Source organism: Oryctolagus cuniculus, chromosome 1 (genome assembly GCF_964237555.1).
Source record: "Oryctolagus cuniculus chromosome 1, mOryCun1.1, whole genome shotgun sequence".
Taxonomy (NCBI): domain Eukaryota; kingdom Metazoa; phylum Chordata; class Mammalia; order Lagomorpha; family Leporidae; genus Oryctolagus; species Oryctolagus cuniculus.
The window spans coordinates 236,856,491-236,877,357 of NC_091432.1; the positions used below are offsets into that span (position 1 = coordinate 236,856,491).

At 69.5% G+C, this 20,867-nt stretch overlaps 1 protein-coding gene across 4 annotated transcripts in view; it reads left to right on the forward strand.

Annotated features, from left to right (window-relative positions):
- NACC2 (NACC family member 2) overlaps positions 1–19,803 on the forward strand; it is a 40,625-nt gene extending 20,822 nt beyond the window's left edge. For 2 of the 4 annotated variants that reach the window (XM_070066742.1, XM_070066750.1), the window contains exons 2-6: positions 2,662–3,593; positions 13,911–14,075; positions 14,398–14,503; positions 15,270–15,367; positions 16,046–19,803. In XM_070066742.1, coding sequence (XP_069922843.1) covers positions 2,723–3,593; positions 13,911–14,075; positions 14,398–14,503; positions 15,270–15,367; positions 16,046–16,533 — 1,728 coding nt within the window. In that variant the 5' untranslated portion in view covers positions 2,662–2,722 and the 3' untranslated portion in view covers positions 16,534–19,803. Of the gene's footprint in view, positions 1–1,609; positions 1,752–2,661; positions 3,594–13,910; positions 14,076–14,397; positions 14,504–15,269; positions 15,368–16,045 lie in introns of those variants that run through there. The other 2 variants (XM_070066756.1, XM_070066744.1) reach the window with 2 other exon arrangements.
- Positions 19,804–20,867: the final 1,064 nt, after the last annotated feature.

The window sequence follows — 20,867 nt, forward strand, 5'->3', positions numbered from 1 at the left end:
CACAGGTGTCCCGAGGACAGGGTGGCAGCAGGGCCGCTGTCCTCAGTCCGCAGGGCCACTTGGCCCCTCCACGGGTGAGCGCCGCTGGCCCCAGCCCTGGGCACGGCCTCTGAGGTGCGGCCGCCGCTGAGGGCTCGGGTCAGCGGCCTCGCCTGCTCCGGTCATGCCAGCTGTGGCCATGCCGGCTGCAGCCGCGGGTTTCACACGTATCTCGCTCCGCCCCAGGGGCCGTCCGAGGAAGGCCAGGCCCCCTGCTTCTCTGGGCACAGCTCAGCGACTCAGGCCGCGGAGTCGTTCCAGGAAGTGGCCGGTGTGTGGGGTGGCACCTGCAGGACCCAGGATTTCAATGTGGTCCGCGGGCCGGGGCCCAGGCTCTGGTGGGAGGGAAGGCTCAGGTGCTGAACGGGGTCCCCTGGCCGCGGGTCGGACCTGGCTGGGCAGCGCGCTGCCCCGGCCCAGGCGACCCCTCCTCCTGGCTCGGCCGAGCTGTCTGCCTTCCGGGAGTTCCTGCGTGGGCGCCGTCCTGGGGGCTCCTCCCCTCCTGGCCAGCACCGGGCACTCAGCAGAGCTGGAGCCCTGGAGGGAGCTGCAAAGCCCGGGGCGGGGGGGCGGGGTGTGCAGGGCTGCTCCCGGGAGGGTGGCGCACAGCCCAGCGAGGGCCCTTCCTGCGAAGGCCCCAGCCCCAGGCCCGCGCAGCCTGCTCCTGGCCCAGTGGCTTCTTGTCTTTCCCTGTGGGTGCTGCCGCCTCCTGCCAGGCCTCCTGGCTTGTGTCACTCCATGGGGGTCAGGCAGCAGGAGCTCAGGTTGGAGCGAGCAAAAGACCTTGCCCCTTGGGTGTGGGGGGTGGCAGGTGGGGAACTGGGGCTGGACACCCCAGCACTTTGTGGGAGCCCAGAGCGGGGCTCCCCTGGGAAGGACTCCGGCCGCCAGGTAGCTCTTTGCACAGAGCAGGTCCTGGTCCTGGTCTGAGCCCTGCGGAGCGGGGAGGGGCCGGCCGCCCCGGCCCAGTGCTGTCCCTGCCTGCTCCCCCTCCCCCCCGGCCGTGCGTGCTCCCCGACTTCACCGGCTGCCCCCCCAGCACCCGGGACCCCTGACCCGCCGCCGGCCCCAACGCCCCAGCCCTGCAGAGTGTCTGGACAGCCGAGATCTTTGACCGGGGCTGTCCTGGGCGAGGGAGGGGTGCACGGGGTGATCGCATGCAGAAGTGCGCGGTGGGTTTGCAGGCTGTCTCGGCTGCCGGGCACCGCGAGCCGGCACGCACAGCCGTGCTTCTGCCATCTTTGTTTGCATTGCCGTGAGTCATCAGAAGTCTGTCTTGTACCAACACCCAGAGCCACGCATTCCTCTGGCACCAACACTCCACTGTTTTGAAAGCCGGGGCTGGGAGCTGGCATTTGCTTCGGCTCCCAAATCAAAGGCCGCTATTCACTCCCGGGAGCCGCCTGGCTGTGCGTCTGCATCCGGCCGCATCATTGAGATGCGGCGCGCTGCCCGGGAGTGCCGGCCTGGGTGCAGCTGAGCCGTGGCCGCGGAGCCCAGCGCCCAGGCTCCTGCCGCCGCCGCCGCCGCCTCCTCCTCCTCCTCCTCCTCCTCCTCCTCCTCCTCCTCCTCCTCCTCCTCCTCCAGCCCTCCCCACCCCAGGGCTCCCGCTCCGTTTGCTGCATTCCCGGAGCAGCGGGCGGGCGTGTGCGGGGAGCCTGCCCTGCCGGGCTGAGCGGGCAGCCACGGGCCGCTGGCCGCAGCCGCTGAAGGTAGGTCCCCCCTCCGGCCGGGGCCGCGGCGCCAGCAACTTCTCTGCAGCAGGGGGCACCGCGGGCCCACCTGCCCAACTCCTGGCGCAGGCTGGCTCCGCCCCCCTCCTTCCCCTCCCTCTCCTCTCCTCCCCTCCCCTCCCCTCCGGCCGCCCTCAGGACACAGTGGCCCTTTGTGTGGCCCTGCGAGCTGGGGCCCCCCCGCCCCCCCACCCCGCGCGGAGCCAGCACCACCTCCCCAGCCCCCCGGTGGCTTCCCAGTCCTCGCTGGTCACCTGGGCTGGGACCGAGCCAGCAGGGATTGGCCGGCGCTGGATGCCGAGCGGGAGGGCGGGCACCCTCGAGTGGGGTTGCGACAGCTCTAACTCCGGCTTCTGGCAGCCGGTCCCTGCTGCAGCGCCCGGACCTGCGCTTGGGGTCCTGGGCCCGGGAGCCGGGAGTGGCCGCGGGCGGGCCAGCCCTGCACACAGCGCCCCCTGGGCTGGAGGGGAGAGCACAGGCCCCCCCCCCCCCAGCTCACTTCCCCAGTGGTCCCAGCCCTTTGCCCACCTGCCCAGGGAAGCTCCAGGACGCGGGAGGGGGCTGGCTTCAGCCCAGTGGCCCCCCCACGCACACCTGGGCCCTCTGCAGGGCTGTGGAGGAGAGGGGAGGGGAGGGGAGGGGAGGGGAGGGAACAAACCAGGACCGGAGGCTCCGGGACCCCTGGCCTGGGCGCAGCAAGGGGCCGTGGTGCAGCCCAGGAACTGTTTCTGGGAGAGGAGTTGCTGCCCCGGCCCCTCCCAGCCCCCCCAGCCCCCGCGGGGGTCTGTGCATGGAGCAGCCCGAGGGCGCGGTGGGGAGCGCGGCCCACTTGGTGGGGGGCGGTGGGCGTCGGCGGGAGCTGAGGCCGCGCCCCTCCCCGTCCCCGCAGATGCGCCCCGCCAGGGCCGCCCCGCGCTGAGAGAGAGGGCCGCCGCCAGCGCCCGGCCGCCATGTCTCAGATGCTGCACATCGAGATCCCCAACTTCGGCAACACCGTGCTCGGCTGCCTGAACGAGCAGCGCCTGCTGGGCCTCTACTGCGATGTGTCCATCGTGGTCAAGGGCCAGGCCTTCAAGGCCCACCGGGCCGTGCTGGCCGCCAGCAGCCTCTACTTCCGCGACCTGTTCAGCGGCAACAGCAAGAGCGCCTTCGAGCTGCCGGGCACCGTGCCGCCCGCCTGCTTCCAGCAGATCCTGTCCTTCTGCTACACGGGCAAGCTGACCATGGCGGCCAGCGAGCAGCTGGTGGTCATGTACACGGCCGGCTTCCTGCAGATCCAGCACATCGTGGAGCGCGGCACCGACCTCATGTTCAAGGTGAGCTCGCCCCACTGCGACTCCCAGACGGCCGCGACGGAGGACGCCAGCTCCGAGCCCCAGAGCCCCTGCACCCAGCTGCAGCCGGCCCCCACCGCCGCCGGCCCCTACGTCGTGTCCCCCTCCGTGCCCATCCCGCTGCTGACCCGCGTGAAGCACGAAGCCATGGAGCTGCCGCCGGCCGCCGGCCCGGGCCTGGCCCCCAAGCGCCCGCTGGAGGCGGGGCCGCGGGACGGCGTGGCGGTGGCGGCCGGGGCGGCCCCCCTGAAGCTGCCCCGGGTCTCCTACTACGGGGTGCCCAGCCTGGCCACCCTCATCCCCGGCGTCCAGCAGGCGCCGTACCCCCAGGGGGAGCGGACCAGTCCGGGGGCCAGCAGCCTGCCCACCACCGACAGCCCCACCTCGTACCACAACGAGGAGGACGAGGAGGACGACGAGGCCTACGACGCCATGGTGGACGAGCAGTACGGCCAGGTGTACATCAAGGCCACGGGCAGCTACGCAGGTAACGGGCCCCCTGCAGCCTGGCGGGGAGGCCTCTGCTGTCGGCGGTGGGGGGTGCGGGGTAAGCAGTGGCCAGCCTGGAGGGGGGGTGGGAGGGGCCCTGGGGTGCCCCGGAGGCCACGGTGGCCGGGGCACCTGCAGGGGCTCGTGGTTCTGTCGCGGCCTCCGGCCTCGGTGCCCCACCTGCGCGGCACGTGGACCCGTGCGTGGTGTCCACTGGCTTCTGTCTCGGAGGCTGAGGGTCACCTGGGTCTTTCCTGTGACCCCAGGGAAGCCCCCGGGTTCTTCCTTGCTGGGCCACCTCCCCTCGTGGGACCTGGGAGCTTCATGCGCCCCCCCATGCCGGGTGCTGGACGGGGGGCAGGGTTTGCTGGACGGAGGGTCCAGCCGTCGGGGCCCAGAACCGGTGCCTCCTCTGAGCCTGGGCCGCAGAGCTGCCGTGGCCCCGTGTGGCCGCATGGGCGCCCTGTCTTTCCCTCGCCTGGGAGACACTGCTGTCCTGGGGGGTGGGGGACAGGGAGCCAGCTTGGGCGCTTGGCTATGGACCCGACAGTGGGTGTGGCCGCGGCCGTGGCCTCCCCACCGCCCCCACGAAGGTGTCACCAGCACCAGTGTCCCGCTTTCCTTGGTAAGCGCTGCCGCGACCCACGCTCCGTGGCTTCTGTTGCCGTTCGGTAGCAGTAGGGGACACGCTTGGCCTTTCCCAAATCGGCCCCGAGCAGGACAGTGGTGCTCACGTGGCAGGCGCGGGCCGGGCCTCCGGGAATCTGCCCTGGGGCGGCGACCTTTCCTCCGGCTCCGGTTCCCAGCCCCGGGCAGCCCCCTGAGGACCGCACCCCAGCGTGGCAGCTGGACGGGGCTCCGTGGAGCGGGCGCTGGGGCAGGGCTGCCGCCGCGGCTCCCCACGAGCACCCTGAGCCAGGGACAGGCCCGTGGGCTCTGACACCTCCAGAGTTCTTGCTGCAAACCCCGTGCCCCTCGTCCAGTGTGACCTTGGCCCGGGGACAGGCGGGCTGGACGCTGGGTCGCAGGGAGCAGGGTGCAGGGGACAGCTCGTCCGATGCACCTGCCACCGAGAGCTGGGTCAGCCGGAGGCCTCCCCTCCTGCGTGCTGGCCGACCGTGGCTGTGAGAGGCTTTGAGGGGCCGAGCCATGAGCCACGCTGCGGCTGTGGGACCAGGGCTGGGCCCCGGGGGGTTCCCGCGTGTGGCCGGCCCACCCTCCCAGAGGTGCCCAGAGGCCGTGTGGGAGGCCGGGCCTGTGAGGGGCCTCGGGACAATGAGCTGTGGTTCTGTCTTTGGCAAAGCCCATAAGTGGGGCAGAGGAGGGGGCGTGTGGCTTCTTGGTGAAAATCTAGGTTATTGGCAGTGACGTTGTCGCCAGCACCGCTGGTTGGGGGGAGGCTGAGGGGCGGGGCCCGCCAAGGCCGCCCCGGGGCGGATCCTGGTGCCTGCTGGGGCATCCCACAGCCTGCTGCTCCTCGCCGGGTCCCCTCCGGCCGGGGCTCCCTACCGGTCAAGTGAGAGATTGGCTGAAGTCGCCCACTGTGCACCACGAGGTGTGTGTGGCCAGGGGACAGCGATGCCCACACTCACCCCCCTCCAAGCCTGCATGCTGGACTCCAGTGGGCAGGCAGGACAGGAAGTGGCTCGCCCGTCACTCCCCCGGGCCTGTGCCGTGGCCGCCGGCTTGGGTCTTCCCAGTGCACGTGCAGGTGGATCCAGTCTGGTACGATTGGGGTGCCAACCAGAAGCCCTGTGGGGGGTCCGTCCCCAGCGTCCGTGGGGGCTGGCAGCAGACGGGGCGACGTGCACCTGTCACGCTGGCCGGCTGTCGTGCCGGGAGCGGAGACCTCGCCTTCGCGGGAGGTGCAGGCGCCCGGCGCTCACGCGTGTCGGGACCCAGCCTGACGGGCAGCGAGCTGGCGGCCGAGGGCAGCGTGGGCCTCATCCCTGGGCGGGCAGCTGAGGACGAGGACGTCTCCCACGCAGGGCAGATTCCCTCTGGGGCTCTGGGCTGTGGTCTCCGGCCGCCGAGGCGCGGGTGTGGGGTCCTTGCCCCTTGTCCCGTGGCTCCCCGCCACAGTGCCCGAGACAGGCCCAGGCCCCACGTGTGATTATGTCCCGGCTGGGGAGGCGCCCGCGGTGGGGGCAGGGAGTGAGCCTTGGGGTGCTGTGCTGTGGGGGAGAGGGTGTGGGGGCCAGGAGGGGCCAGGCCAGCGGGCTGCCCAGCTCCGCCCTGGACGCTCTTTGCAGGGAAGGTGGATCCGGCCCAGTCTGCCCCCGCCCAGCCCACCCCCCTGGGTCCTGCACGTGCTCTGTGGGGCCCGGCAGTCGCAGCACAAATGCAGGGGGAACTTGGACAACGGAACTGCCCGTGGCCCCCGAGGGCCCTGCCTCAGCCCTGCTGTCCAGGCACCTGGCCCTGCTCATCCCCGGCCCTGCCCGCTCCAAGGGTGTGGGTGGCTCTGTGGTCCCAGGAGAGGCAGTGGCCACAGTGCCCTTGGCCGTGTGGCCTGTGACCTTCGAGGTCAGCTCGGTGGGCGTCGGCCCGGGCCTGGAGCGCAGAGCCCGTGGGGTGGCAGCGCTGCCCTCGGACGAGGTCCAGCTCGCAGAGCCTGCCCCACGTGGCACAGTGCAGGCCGCCCACGGGGGTCTGCTGGGGGCGGGGAGACCACTTCTGCCGGCAGCTGTCACGTGCGGTTCCCACGAGAGGACCAGGGGTGCGGCCACTTTGTTGGAACCGCTTTCCCCGGTGAGGGAGGCTTTAAGCCACGGGCCTGGATAGGTTGGGGCCCGAGAAGTGGGGAGTTGGGGGCACTCCTGCCGGCCATGTGTGTCTCACCGAGCATCTCTGGGGCCCCCTGGGCACCCTTGCCCCCCCCCCCCCCCCAGCAAGTGCACTGTTCCTGGCTGACCCTCGAGCCCTGAACTCCCCAAGGCCACGACTCGGGGTGTAGCTGAGGCAGACATCACAGCAGGAGCTGTGCCCACCGGAGTCTCCTGGTGGCACCTGGACTGTCCCCCGGCCCCTCCCGACCCCGCCGGCCACAGGCAGGGCGCCCTGTGCACGTGTGTGCAGTTCACAGAAACACAGCATTGATTTTTAAAAGATTGACTCATAGATTCTTCTTGGAAAGTCACAGAGAGAGAGAGAGAGAGAGAGAGAGAGAGAGGTCTTCCATCTGCTGGCTCACTCCCCAAATGGCTGCAGTGGCCGGAGCTGAGGCGATCAGCGGCCAGGAGCCAGGAGCTTCCTCCGGGTCTCCCACGCGGGTGCAGGGGCCCGAGCACTGGCCGTCCTCCGCTGCCTTCCCAGGTGCATCAGCAGGGAGCTGGGTCGGAAGTGGAGCGGCTGGGGCTGATGCTGTCATTACGGGCGGAGACTTAACCGGCAGCGCTGTGGTGCAGCGGGCTAGGCCATCATCGCCTGCAGTGCTGGCCTCCCATGTGGGCGCCGGTTTGAGTCCCGGCTGCTCCACCTCTGATCCAGCTCCCTGCTGTGGCCTGGGAACGCAGTGGAGGATGCCCAGGTCCTTGGGCCCTGCACCTGCGTGGGAGACCCAGGAGAAGCTCCTGGCTCCGGCCGTTGCGGCCATTTGGGGAGTGAACCAGGGGATGGAAGATCGATTTCTGTAACTCTGGTTTTCAAATATAAGAGATGATTTATTTTCGTTTTACTTGAGTGAGACAGACCTGCCCACAGTTAACCCCCAAGTTCCCACCGGAACCGGGGCTGGGCCTGGCCGAGTCCGACGTGCATTGAGGGCCACTGAGGGCCGGTGCAGGAAGCCGTGGGCGGGGCCGGCAGGGGACCAGGCACCCGACTTGGGGTGGCATTGGTGACGACCCCCGCACGCGCCCGGCGCCCGCATAGTTTCATTGTGGGTGTTTCAGAGTCTCCCCCGTCTCGTTCCGGCGGTGACCAGTGGCCTCGTGGGCGCTGAGGGCCCTCGGGAGGCCTGGGGCTCTGCCCGTGTCTCGGGGTCGGGCTGAGTCCCCGCGTCGGTGCTTCCTCGCACCTGCGTCCGGCTCTGCTGCGGGCCTCCTGCCTGGACGCCTCCGTGTCTGCTGCGTAGCCCGGGCCCCGGTGCTGCTGTGGCCGCGTAGCTCGGGCTCCTGGCGCTGTTCGTCTTTCCGGGGTCGCCACTGCCGCCCCCGACGACGTGGTCGCCTTCCCGGTAGAGCGTGCGTCTGAGCTTGCCCAGGGCTGGGGGTCCCACAGTCACCTCCACGTCCGAGGGGCAGGGACTATGCCCACCCTGTGGTCATTTCTGGCAGCCCCTCCGCCGCAGGGCTTGGCCGCCGTCCTGTGTCTGTCCCCCCGCCCAGGAGTAGGTGGGGTCTCGGGTCTGCTCAGCAGCCAAACACAAGGTTCTGGGTGGGCGTAGGCCTGGGCCTTCAGACATTCGCACTCAGGTCTCTGAGTTCGGGTCGCGGGGTGAATCTGGCCGTTTCGCAGGGCGCGCCTGCCACTGTCCCAGCCGTGGTCGGGGCTTGGGGTCGAGGCCCTGGGGTTCCAGCACACCCTGTTGCCAGCTGGCACGCAGTGGGCACCCCCGAAGCAGAGCCCGCCCGGGGGGGACAGTGAGTCCAGCAGCAGCGATGGCTTGCGACCTGGATCCCTGCGCCCACGGGGGAGGCCGGCACTGAGTTCTTGGTCCCCGTCTTTGGCACCGGGGTGTTTGGGAGTGACCCAGCAGGCAGGCACACCCTCTCGGGTCTGGTCCGTCCGCAGGTCGCCGTGCGCGTCCCTCAGCTGGCTGCTGGCTCCTGGAAGTCCCTCTCCCCCGTGGCCGTGGCCTCCCCCCGCCGTGGCTGTGGCCTCCCCGTGGCCGTGGCCTCCCCCCGTGGCTGTGTCCTCCCCCTGTGGCCTCCCCCCCCCCGTGGCCGTGGCCTCCCCGTGGCCGTGGCCTCCTCTTTGCAGGCTCTCCCCCTCTGGTTTCCAGCACTCTTTCTCTGTTCCTTTGTGGTTTTCCTGTCTTTTCTCTTTTTAAGATTTGTTTATTTCTTCAAAAGGCAGAGCTACAGAGAGAGGTCTTCCCTCTGCTGGGTCACTCCCCAGATGGCCGCAGCGGCCAGGGCCGGGCCGGGCCGGAGCCAGGAGCTTCACCCGGGTCTGCCATCGGGTGCAGGGCCCAGGACTGGAGCCATCACCGCTGCCTCCCGGTGCCTCCTGGTGCATCAGTGGGCAGCTGGGTGGGAAGTGGGAGCTGGGCTTGATCCCAGGCGCTCCAAGACGGGACACACCTGCCTGTGCCCTCTGACCCCTGCCACACACCCGCCTGTGCCCTCTGACCCCTGCCCGTGACCTCAGGCGTCCTCTGCCCTTGCTGACGTGCAGAGCCGTCCGCCCGTCCCTCGCTTGTTTCCAAACTTGGAGCCGCCCTCGGCCTCCGTCTTTGTTTATGAGTCACTGTGTGTGTGAGAGGCAGCGTCACAGACCCTGCACCTGCAGAGCGCCTACTGTATACACGCCCCAAGGGCATGTTCCATCCTCCTTCAGATAGAAGCGCTCTGTGCTGCCTACAGGCTTTGTCCCCGTGGTCCCTGGGTTCCGTCGTTGTGTGCTGCGTGATCCCAGACACGCGTGTGCGTGTGCGTGTCAGGTCTGCACACTGCAGCCCCGTGCCCCGGGGTGCACCTGCCGCGTCCTGCCTGTTCATCAGTTTCCTGCCCTTGCGTGGCTGTGCGTGGGTGGGGGCCCGGGCCTGCCGTGTCTGCTCCGGGCTGGTGTCCTGCCTGCTGGTGCCCTCCCTGCCGTCACCCGTCCTCCCAGGCTGCTCCTGGGCTTCCTTGTATTCTTTTGGTGAAAGATTCGTGTATCCGAGTGGCAGAGGGAGATGACCCATCTGCTGGTTCACTCCCCAGATGGCCGCAGCGGCCAGGGCCAGGCTGCAGCCAGGAGCGGGAGCCCTACCCGGGCCTCCCGCGTGGGTGCAGGGGCCCAGGGACTCGGGCGTTGCTGCCACCTCCAGCGCGTGAGCAGGAGCCGTCTCAGTGCAGAGCCCGGGGAGGGGGAGGGGGAGGGGCCCCTCGCCTCTCTGCCCCCGGCCTCAGCCAGCTGGACACTGTCAGTTTCACAGGCAGACACGGCTCTCCTGGGTCACTTCCCAAATGCCCGCAGCGCCCAGGAAGCCGGTGGCCAAAACTCCATCCAGGTCCCGTGCTGCCTCCCGGGGTGCTGGGTTGGGAGTGGAGCCAGGCCCCGCGATGTGGCCCCTGGGCAGCCCCCGCCCCGGCAGACCCGCCTTCGTGGGCGTCTTCGGCCACCTCCAGGTCCCCGGCCGTCGGCTCTGGGTTTGATCTGCAGCCTGGCTGTCACCTCTGCCCGTGTCCCTGCTCATGGGTTAATTACGTGTTCTGTGCTGTTTTTCCGGGGAGGTGACGTCAGCATTCCTGCTGGCTGAGCTCTGCCCCGAACTTGAGCTGTCCGGCCGGCCGGCCCGTCCCTGATCCCGGGGCTCCCTGTCCTTGTCCCCGGGGAGTTTCCCGTCTCTCCTCCCGCCTGCGTGTCCAGGCCCCCTGCTGCGTTCTGCCCCCCCCCCCCCCATCTCTGGTCACTGTGTGTCCCGTGCCCGGGAGTGTGGTCTGAAAGCTGGTGACTCGGTTGTCTGATCTCACAGCTCCTGCGACAGGGGCTTTGCTGCCGCTGGCGTTGCACCGGCACCGGAGAAGCTCCGGGCGGCCGAGGGGCAGCGGCTGCGGGGCCGAGGCTGGGGGTCGCCCGCGTTCCCCGAATCCCGCGCTGGCTCCTGGTGCACGTGGTGTGAGCAAGCAAGAGAGAGAGGGAGGGAGAGAGGGGGAGAGAGAGAGAGGGAGGGAGGGAGGGAGGGAGGGAGGGAGGGAGGGGACAGAGAGAGGGGGGGAGAGAGAGAGAGAGGGAGGTCTTCCATATCCCTCCCCAGATGGCCACAGTGGCCAGGGCTGGGCCAGGCTGAAGCCAGGAGCCGGAGCTCCATCCAGGTCTCCCACGCGGGTGCAGGGCCCAGGCACGGGGGCCGCCCTCGCTGCTTCCCCAGGCCATCAGCTGGGAGCTGGACGGAAAGGGAGAGCCGGGACTCGACCCGGTGCCCACGGCGGAGGCCGAGGCTTCACCTGCGTCACAGCGCAGCCGCGAGCTCTCTGCTGGGCCTCGGCCTGCACACACGCTGCCCCTCAGCGCCCCGCCCCTCCTGGCTGCAGCCATTCCTGACGGGTTACTGCCGGCCTCACCCCTGTACGCGCTGTCTCAGGCCTCACAGGCCCCGCCTCCCCACAGCGCCTGGAGCCTCGTCTGCCCGGTGTGTGCGCCTCACTCCTGTGTGTGGTCGCGTGGCCTGGCGTCACCTCTGGCCCCGCAGCCCTGTTCAAGCTGCCCCTGCGGCTGGGGTCTGAGACCTCGCCCTCGAGGGGTGTGGGAGGGCGGCCTGGGGGAAGAAGCTCCCCGAGGACCCCTGCTGCGCTCAGGGGAGGCCGGCGTCCCAGGCCGTGGCTTACTGCGCTGAGCCACGCTGGCCCGTGGCTGGCTGTCGTGGCTTCCTGCACAGAGTTGTCCGTTTGCAAAGCCCGCGGTGTCCGTCGTGGGGCGCGACCCTGGATCTCAGGATTCCGGGCTTTCCGAGGAGGGCGTCCCTGGCAGCCCCCACCCCGCATGCATCCCGCCCTGGCTTCCTCTCCGCCGTCTCCCCTGGAGCTCGCCTTTGGTTCAGCTCTGCGTGGTCGCTGTGGCCCTATGGGGGGGGGGTGCCTGGTGTTGCCTGCGCCGCCCGGTGGCTCCTGGCCACTCCCTCGGGGACTGGCCCTTGTCCCTTTGTCACACACCAGTTTTGCTCACCTCTGTGCACCTGTCGGCCTCCCTGTTGCCCGTTGAGCTGTGTGCCTGTCCCCTTGCCCACGCCACAGGGCCTGGTCGCCATAGCTTTGTAGGCAGCCTTTTCTTTAGGATTTATTTATTTGAGAGAGAGAGAGAGAGAGAGAGAGAGAGAGAGAGAGAGGGGTCTTCCATCCGCTGGTTCACTCCCCAATTGGCTGCAACGGCTGGAGCTGTGCCAATCTGAAGCCAGGAGCCAGGAGCTTCCTCCAGGTCTCCCACGCGGGTGCAGGGGCCCAGGGACTTGGTCCATCCTCCACTGCTTCCCCAGGCCACAGCAGAGAGCTGGATCGCAAGTGGAGCAGCCGGGACTAGAACCAACGCCCACAGGGTCGCCAGTGCTGCAGGCGGTGGCTTTACCGCCTACCTCACAGCGCCGGCCCCCTCTCGGCTTCAGCCGGGTAACGTGGCTCGGCGTTCTCCATCAGCCTGGACAGAGTGGTGGCTTTTTGGGTAGTCTGGCAAAGGGTTCCTTGTCTCGTCCGGGGTTTCAGTGCGTGGGGTGGGCTCCCCTGGGTGGCGCCCCCTCCCCCCAGCCTCTGCTCGCGTCCTTGGGGACCGCCCCTGCTGTCAGATGGGGCCCTCCTGCTTCTGTCCAGCGTCCTGTGGCCCCCGGCTCGTGTTTTGGTTGGGGAGGGTCTCTGGGGAGGGTTGCCAGTGCCGCAGCCAGTGGGTCCCCTCCCGGAGCCCTCCATACCCGCACCCCGCCCGCCTCGTCGCCCTGCGTTTCATGGATCGGTGCCTCACTGTGAAAGTCAGCCGGCCCCCGCTTGTGTCCCCCTCGCCCCTCAGCCCGGCGCCCTCGGCTGCTGGGGCCTGACCACGGCCGAGCCTGTGTTTGCTGTGACGCGAGGCGGGGCCTCTCCCGGCCCCGCCCATGAGCCGCTGTTCCGGATCTTTCCGTGGTGGCCCTCTGCACCAGGACTCGTCTCCCGCCGCCCCACGGGCTGCGTGCTCTCGCCAGTTCTCCGACCATCACGGCGCTGCCGTGTGTGACACAGGATCCGGAAAACCGAGATGAGGCCGGGCCCAGGAGGGACCCCCGCTGCTCCCGACCGCCTTGGGGTCCAGGCCACGCTCCAGGGTCCCGCTCTCCACGCCGTGGCGGGGGGCGGGCGCACCTCTGCCGTCGAGGTGCCGTGGGTTTAGGGTATTTTTAACTGCAGCAGCCGGCACCCAGCAGGGCAGAAATAGTTTTTCGGTTGTTTCGGGAGCGGGGCTGGGAGGGGCGTGCGGCGGGGTTATTTCTGTGGCAAGCACGCCTCCCGTGGCTGCTGCTCCTTTGCCTGTGTAATCATCATGGCGCTGTGCTGGGGGCCGCTAATTAAGCCCTAAAAAAGTCGAATTCCGCAGTGCTGCTGCCTGTCTGTCCGGCCCCAGTTCTCCCCGGCGGGCAGCGGCCACTTTCTGGCCTCTGCTCTGTCTCCTCACTTGGGCCAACCCGCCCCGTCCCCAGTGTGGCGCCCCTTAGTCCTGAGTGGGTCCCCAGGAAGGCCTGGGCCGCGGGGCGCCAAGCCCGGTTGTCCCTGGCTGGGCACCTGTGGCCGCCCTGACCTGTCCAGGAAGCTTCTCCGTGACCGGGGCCGGAAGCTGCCCCCTCTGGGGACCTCCTGGTCTCCTGCCCTGTGTGGGGGCTGACCCCTTAGGAGCGAGGGGGCCCCTCGAGGCTTCCTGGGACGGGGGCTGGGTGCAGTGGAGAGATGGGGTCGGTGAGCGATCCCCACCCTGGGCAGCCGTGGGCCCCCGAGGGCACCGCTGGCCGCAGAGTCCGCCGGAGGACCCGGCCAGGCCAGGCGGCCTGGGGCCTGGTGGCGCCTGGGTTCAGGCGGGGCAGTGGCCTCACTGCCCGGGCCCTGCAGCCCGGCTTGGATGCACCTTGGTGCTCCGGGTGGCACCGAGGGTCGTCGCCGTGGGGTCCCGGCTCAGAGCAGGCCTGACCGCTGTCTGCCCCAGCAGTGTGTCAGCAAAGTTCCTGGGCCTCCCCGGCCGCATTTTCCTGGCGGACGGCTCCTCATGCCGCAGCCGTGACCATGCCCGAGCCTCACAGCCCCTTCCCCGGGCGGCCCTGCCTGGCTGCCTCGGGCATGGCGGTGCTGGGAGGGCGGAGCCTGAGGGCCGACCACACCTGGTCCCCCGCTCAGCGTCGCCCCCACCCCGTCCGAGGGTCTGTGGGTTGCAGGTGCGGCCGTGTTGGCGCCAGCCTCATCCCCAGTCCTGACGCACCGGCCAGCAGGCCCCCTTGTCCCCGGCGTGTGCTGCTTCTTCGCTGCCACCCTGTCAGTCCCAGCCGTCCCCCCGTCCCGACGCCCTGGCTGGACGCATTGTGGCAGCCGCCCCTGCCCCCAGGGGCTTGTTCCCGGGCCCAGCTGGGGCCTCCTCCACCTGCTCACTGGGGGCGGGACTCGGGTGCAGCCTGGTGGGGAGTGGAGGGCGGCTGCAGCTGACCTGGTGGGTCCTGTGCCCGCAGTGCCGGAGAAGCCGGAGCCGGTGCCACTGGAGAGCCGCTCCTGCGTGCTCATCCGCCGGGACCTCGTGGCGCTGCCCGCCAGCCTCATCAGCCAGATCGGGTACCGCTGCCACCCCAAGCTCTACTCGGAGGGCGACCCCGGCGAGAAGCTGGAGCTGGTGGCGGGTGAGTCCTCGCCGTGCTGGCCTCCCGCTGGGCCCCAGGCCGAGGTCAGGCTAGAGCGGGTTTCTCGCCTCTCCCCGTAGATTGCGCACACGCACGGAAGCTGGTCCGGCAGCAGAGGCAGCTCCCCGTGCCGTGCGGCAGCCTGGGGGGCCTCACGCCTCCCCGCACTGGCATTGAGTGCCCGGGTCCCCCCCGGGCTGGGGGGAGGGACAGCGGCGCTCCCGGCCCCTGCAGGGCCCCGGCTGCGGCGCGGGTGCCTGCGCGTCAGTGGCAGCGGCCATGCCCTCCGCAGGCCCCGGCTCACGGTACGCGTGTCCTGCAGGCTCCGGGGTGTACATCACGCGTGGCCAGCTCATGAACTGCCACCTGTGCGCGGGGGTGAAGCACAAGGTCTTGCTGCGCAGGCTCCTGGCCACCTTCTTCGACAGGTGGGTCCCTCGGGTCCCCGGGGGGGCGCCCTGGAGCGCGGGAGGGGCTGGAAGTCCCAGGGGCTCTGTGGGCCCCAGCCCCCCTCCACCACCCGCTGACCCCCACGTGCCCTGGGGGTCCCAGTGCCCAAGGCTCAGGTCTGGCCCAGGGGGTTTCTGCGTCTTTGATCCAGAGGGTGGCTGGGCCTACACCCCTCCCCTGATGCCACTCCAGCCCACCAGGACCCCTCCCTCAGTCACTTGGACTGAAAGCCAGTGGGCTTTCCTCCTCGCCTGGCTGGCTCTTGGAGCTCCTCCCCTGTGGGCTCGTGGCTCCTCCCCCATGGGCTCACAGCTCCTCCCCCGTGGGCTCACAGCTCCTCTCCTGTGGACTCTTGGCTCCTCCCCCTGTGGGCTCTCAGCTCCTCCCCCGTAGGCTCTCGGCTCCTCCCCCGTGGACTCATGGCCCCTCCCCCTTGGACTCATGGCTCCTCCCCTGTGGGCTCACGGCCCCTCCCCTATGGGCTCAGCTCCTCCCCCGTGGGCTCGTGGCTCCTCCCCCATGGGCTCATGGCTCCTTCCCTATGGGCTCTCAGCTCCTCCCCCGTAGGCTCTCGGCTCCTCCCCCGTGGACTCATGGCTCCTCCCCTGTGAGCTCACGGCCCCTCCCCTATGGGCTCAGCTCCTCCCCTGTGGGCTTGTGGCTCCTCCCCCCAGCATGTGTGCCCCTGGGGGAGCCCCGAGCCCCAGGTCAGCGGCCCCCGCCCCCTTTGCTGTGCCCCACCAGGAACACGCTGGCCAACAGCTGTGGCACAGGCATCCGTTCGTCCACCAGCGACCCCAGCCGCAAGCCACTGGACAGCCGAGTGCTGAACGCTGTGAAACGTGAGAGGCCGGGTCTCCCGTCGGGGAGGGGGTCTTGTGGGACTTGGAAGCCCCCCGGGATCTGCCACGTGGGCCCCGCCCCGGGGAGAGGAGAAAAGAGCAGCCGGCAGCCGGGTCCCGGGCGCTAACGGCCCTGGCAGGGTTCCAGACGCGAGGAATTCAGCTGCGAAACTATTTTAATATGTGAAATAGATCTAATTTTCCTTTTTGAACAAACCCCATATTTACATTTTGAGGTTATTTTGAGCCGTTGCCATCTGTTCGGCCGGCTTCTGCCTCCCGCTCCTGGGGTGTGGGGGCGGAGCCTGGTCCCTGGCGTGGGGGGCAGACCACCGCCCCCACCACCCCCACCCTGCACCCCCCCCCGGGGGGGAGGGACAGACCCTGCCCGGCCTCCTGTGGCCGTCCACTGTGGAGGCTTCCGCTTGCGGGGACGGCAGGGCCCGTGTGGCCGGGGGTGAGGCTCCGAGGGCCGGACAGCCGGGGCAGCGGGAGATGCGGGGGCCCTGCCACGTCCCGGCTCCTGGTAGAGGGAGGGGGCCGTGGCCGACTCCTCCCCACACCAGGACCCCACAAGCAGCCCCAAGCCCCGCGGCGGGCGGCAGCCGGAGGAGGGGGCCGCGTGGCCTGCCGGGCCGAGCGGGTCCCCCTCACCCGCCCGGCCGCCTGTCCCCGCAGTGTACTGCCAGAACTTCGCCCCCAGCTTCAAGGAGAGCGAGATGAACGTGATCGCCGCGGACATGTGCACCAACGCCCGGCGCGTGCGCAAGCGCTGGCTGCCCAAGATCAAGTCCATGCTGCCGGAGGGCGTGGAGATGTACCGCTCGGTCATGGGCTCCGCGGCGGCCAGCGTGCCCCTGGACCCCGAGTTCCCGGCCGCCGCGGCCCAGCTGTTCGAGCAGCGCGCCTACGCCGAGCGCCGGGGCGACGGCCCCAGCGTCGTGGCTCTGAGGACCGACGCCGTGAATGTCGACCTGGCCGACGCCGGCGAGGAGGTGGACGGGGCCGGCTCGGTCATCCAGGAGGTGGCCGCGCCGGAGCCGCTGCCGGCCGCCGGCCAGAGCCCCCCGCAGCCCTTCGAGCAGGCCAGCGGCAGCCCCGGCAGGCCGCAGACGCCGGCCGCGGCGGCCCGGAGGCCGGAGGGCGCCTACGCGGGGACCTTGTAGGCGGGCGCGGCCGGGGCACTAGGGCTGCTTGCATGCGATACTAATACAATGTGATCACGCGCTCACCTACTGACTGCTACTGTTGCCTGAGAAAAATGTGATTTTACTCTGCTTGTATTTAAACGGATGAAGGAAGCAAACGCATTCATTACACTGTAACCACGTAGGCCGCTGGCCCCAGAGGTCAGTCTCCCGGCCGGGGGACGGCCCACCGGCCCCGCCCCCCCCCCCCCCCCCCCCGCGACACTCCGTTCCTTACCGCGGGCCGTGGTGCGGGGCCGGGCAGCCCGCTCTCTTCCCCCTTTCTCCCAGACTCCGGTGCCCGGGGCTGCACCGCCCACGGGGGCGTGCGTGTGGGTGTGCGTGTGTGCGTGTGTGCAGATGGGCACATGTGCGTGTGTGGATGTGCGCGTGTGTGAGCGCGTGTGCGCGGTGGTCTCTGCCGTTCACCTGGGGGTGGGGAGCGGGAGCCCCTTCTCCCCGCGGCGCCCGCCGTGGGGTGCACGGCTGTGCCCTCGCCGCCGCCCGCCTCCTCAGCCGCTTTGGGGTTGCTTGGTTGGTTTTCGGTGTTTCGGTTTTGTTTCGGTTCGGATCTTTTCTGTATATGGTTTGGAAACTTTCGGACCCGATAGAGCAAAAAACTGAGGAGGAAGGAGGCCCTGTCCACTGCCCACCATGGCCCGGGAGCAGGGGTCCATGGGGGCCAGGCGCACCCCAGGCCTGGGCCCACTCTCCTCCCGTGGGGGCCCCACCCAGATGTGGGGACTGGGGGTGTCTGCGGGGCAGGCGGCGGCGGCCAGGCTGGCCCAGGCTGGCCCAGGCTGGAGCAGCCCCCTCACGAGGGCTCCTCGCTCTGGCTGCAGGCCCAGGCCTGGGGCGGGCCTTGGCAGGGGCGGCTGCTGGGACCACAGGGGTCCGGGAGACAGGAGAGGGCGCGAGGGAGGCCCCCCCGCCCGGGGCCAGGCTGCTTGTCTGATGGCTCTGACCTTTGTTGGCTTTGGGGTAAGGGTGGGGGCCCCTTGTCTGTATGCCCTGGGGGGCTCAGGGCCCTGGGAGGCCCCCAGGTGTGGCCTGAGAACCCTGTCCCAGGACTTAGGGTCTGCTGCTGCTCCCACCCCACCCCCGCCCAGGTGCATGGCCGTGGGACCCCGGCCCCTCCCCCGAGCGGGCCCAGCCAGCGGGAGCCTGGAGGTCCCACTGTCTTTCTCACTGCCCTCCCTGAGGGCAGAGGCCTTGGGAAGACTGGCGTTGGGGGGGGCTCCTCCAACCTGGCCTAGCATGTGCCTGCCTTCCAGAAGGCTCTGGTGGCTTCCGGAAAGAGGGTAGGGGGACCACGGGCAGCCACTCTGCACCAGAACCCCCTGGCTGGGAGGTGGCCCTGCCTCCCCATCTCTGGCTCTGGGGTAGGGGTTTGGAGCCCCCTGCCCAGAGCCCGCTGGGGACCTGGACCAAGGCTTCCTGGAGGGGGGAGAGGATCGTGGGGGGAAGCAGGGCTGCCCCGCCCCGTCCTCCCTGGAGTTTTCTTCCATCCGCCCCCCCCCCCCGCCAGATTTGCACTTTAATTTCAGCATCCCTGGGGACAGCCAGGAGACCGTCCTGGCTGGTGACAGAAGGGCTCTGTCCCCCTCCATTCCAAAGCGGGCCCCCCACCCCCCGACAGGACAGGGAGGGGCCGCCGGCCGCGGGAGGGGGGTGGCCGCGCGAGATCGCCTGGGTCACTCAGGCTAGCACAATGCCGTGACCTGTGTTCCTTACGTGTTCGTCGTCGCCGTCTGCTCTGGTCTGGTGGGAAGGCGGGAGCTGTGGGTGGACTTCGTAATAATCTAAAATGTGAATGGTTCTGAGCTCCCCGGCCCCCGGCGGGCCGGCCGAGCGTTTGCACTACGTGTCCCCGCGAGGCGTGATTGTCCTGCCGGGTGCCGCTCCGACCCGGGCGGCGGGCGGGGGCCGGGCTCCGAGGGGCCTTCCAGAGTGCCTTAGCGTCTTTCCATCGCCCCCCCCAGGAAAGCCAGACCCTCTCCCTGCCTTGTTTACATGATGACTAATTCCAGAAACGGGGGCTGCCCGAGCCGCCCGGACCCCGTGGGCACCCCAGAGCTTGCCGTGTAGCAATTCTAGAGCTGCCTTTTGCTGGAGGGGCCCGGGCCGAGCTGGGGAGGGGGCCGGCCTGGGCCCCTCCCGAGGGGCGGGGCCCGGAGGCAGCTGGGACAAGTGCAAAAGGCCCGAGACGCCCTGGAGACTGAGCCCTGGCACTTGGACCCGCGGCGTCTGCCCGCCCGGCCTTCTCTGTGCTTGCTTCACTTTGCGTTTGGTTTCTGTCTTACTTTGCCCCAAGTGTGGACAAAGCGGTGTGTGACGGCCGGCCGGGAGGGGCCCGCGTGGGCCCTGTCCCCCCGGGAGGGGGGTCCCGGGGTCGGTGACGTCTGGTGGGGGTGTGGTGCTTGGAGCCGGGGGAGGGGCGGTGGGGGTGACGAGGCCTGGCCGGCCGACCGCGGGGTCACGCGGGCCGTACTGTGGACGCCTCTTTGCTGCGGGCGGGGAGAGGCCGGGGCCTGCGCAGCCGCGGTGAGCAGGCCGTGGGGCCGGCCTCTGGCGCTGTGACTACTGTTTCAGAAAATCGCTGCTGCGGGCTCCCCCGCGGGGCTGGGAGCGCGAGGTGGCAGAGGTGGTCTTCTGTCCGTCCGTCTGTCTGTTTTGTTTTGTTTCTTTGGGAAAAAAAATACAAGGAAAGGCAAACCGCAGGATGGAGAAGCCTCAGGGTGGGTGCCTGCTTGCGCGATCAGTCGCTTCCGTTGTTAGCCTTGTGCACGACTCTAATTTCTATGTCAAAAGAAGCCAAAACTTGCAATACTATTTTTAGCAGACAAAAAAAAAAAAAGAACTCAGCATAAAATGTATAAATATTTTTGACTTGAAAATGTGGATGGCAGTGGGTGCAAACACGCTCGGAAGCCGTGCGTGCGGGGAGAGGGCGGGGCCGCAGGGCGTCCGGGACCTGTGAACGCCCGGCCGCCCAGGCAGACGCGGCTGCCGCGACGCCAGCTTTGGTTTTCTGTTCGTCTGAAGAGGGAGGAAGCGTCTCCCTCGTCCTCACTGGCTCCCGGCTGCCCTGGCGTCGGGGCCGCGACCCCGGGGCCACAGCCACCGGCGCGTTCCCGGCCAGGGTGCGGGGGCTCCCGGGCCGAGGCAGGAGCCCAGGATGTTTCGTTCATGATAAAACCGCTTTGTAAAATTCACATTTACAGAATAATAAAGTCAGTTCAAACCCAAGTTTCCCGGGTTGTGCTTGGCCGCGAGGGCTGGGGGAGCCGGAGAAGAGCGGGGCGGGGCGGGGGCAGGGTGGCCTCCAGGCCCGGGGTGGGGTGGGGGGCGTGGCTGTGGCTTCAGGGGCGTCAGCAGGAGTCAGGCTGGGGCTCCCACAGGCACCAGCGTGCCGACCCCTGTCTTGGGGGTCTTTGGAGCCCTGGCTTCCAGGGGACCCTGGACTTTGGCTCCACATGTGGGACTGTCCCTCCAGCCGTGTCCACCCTCGGCTCTGGGCCAGCCAGGCTGGGCGCTCGACATCTGAAGCCGACACGGTGGGCTCCAAGCACCGCACAGGCCCCCTTCCTGGTGCCCGGCGCTTCCCAGCCGTGTCCCCAAGCTGCAGCCTGCACGGGCCCGGCGCTGAGCCTCGGGTGCAGATGGGGTGCCCGCGGGGCCGGGCCCCAGGCAGGCTGGGGAGCTGGGAGCCTGTGTGTCCCCACCCCAGCGCCAGGCCCAGCTCGCCCCGCTGTCAGGGTCGCCCCGGGCTGAGGCCTTGTTGCCAGAACTGTGGGACCAGGCCCTGGCTCCACCTTCCCCCGTCACGTGGGCTCCTGGGGGCAGGGGCAGGGGGAGATGGGCAGACCTGGCGCCCGCACCCCTGTCCTGGCCTCCGTGCACTGCAGCCTCTGACATGGACAGAGGCCTCAGCCCCTTCGGCTTTGAATCCGAAGCCCCCCCTCCCCCCAGAGCCTTTGTCCTGCCCGAGGGAGGAGGCTGCCACGTCAGCTTTGTCCCTGCCGCTGCTGGGGTGGGGGCGCCAACTCGCTGACCTGTCACTCGCACCCTGAGACACCCGCAGTGGTGGACCCCCGCCCCATGCCCCTCACTCCACGGCCTCGTGCACCTGGCCTGGAAGGGGAGGAGCACTGGGGGCTGTACCACAGCCTGCCCTGAGCCCGGGAAGGACCGGGCACTGGGCAGTGGAGGGCGCGTGGGCAGCAGGCTTGTGGCAGAAGCCCCTGGCCCTCCCACTGGAGTGGCTGGGCCGAGCGGGAGGCTGGGACCCCTCGCAGGGCTCTGGTCAGAGA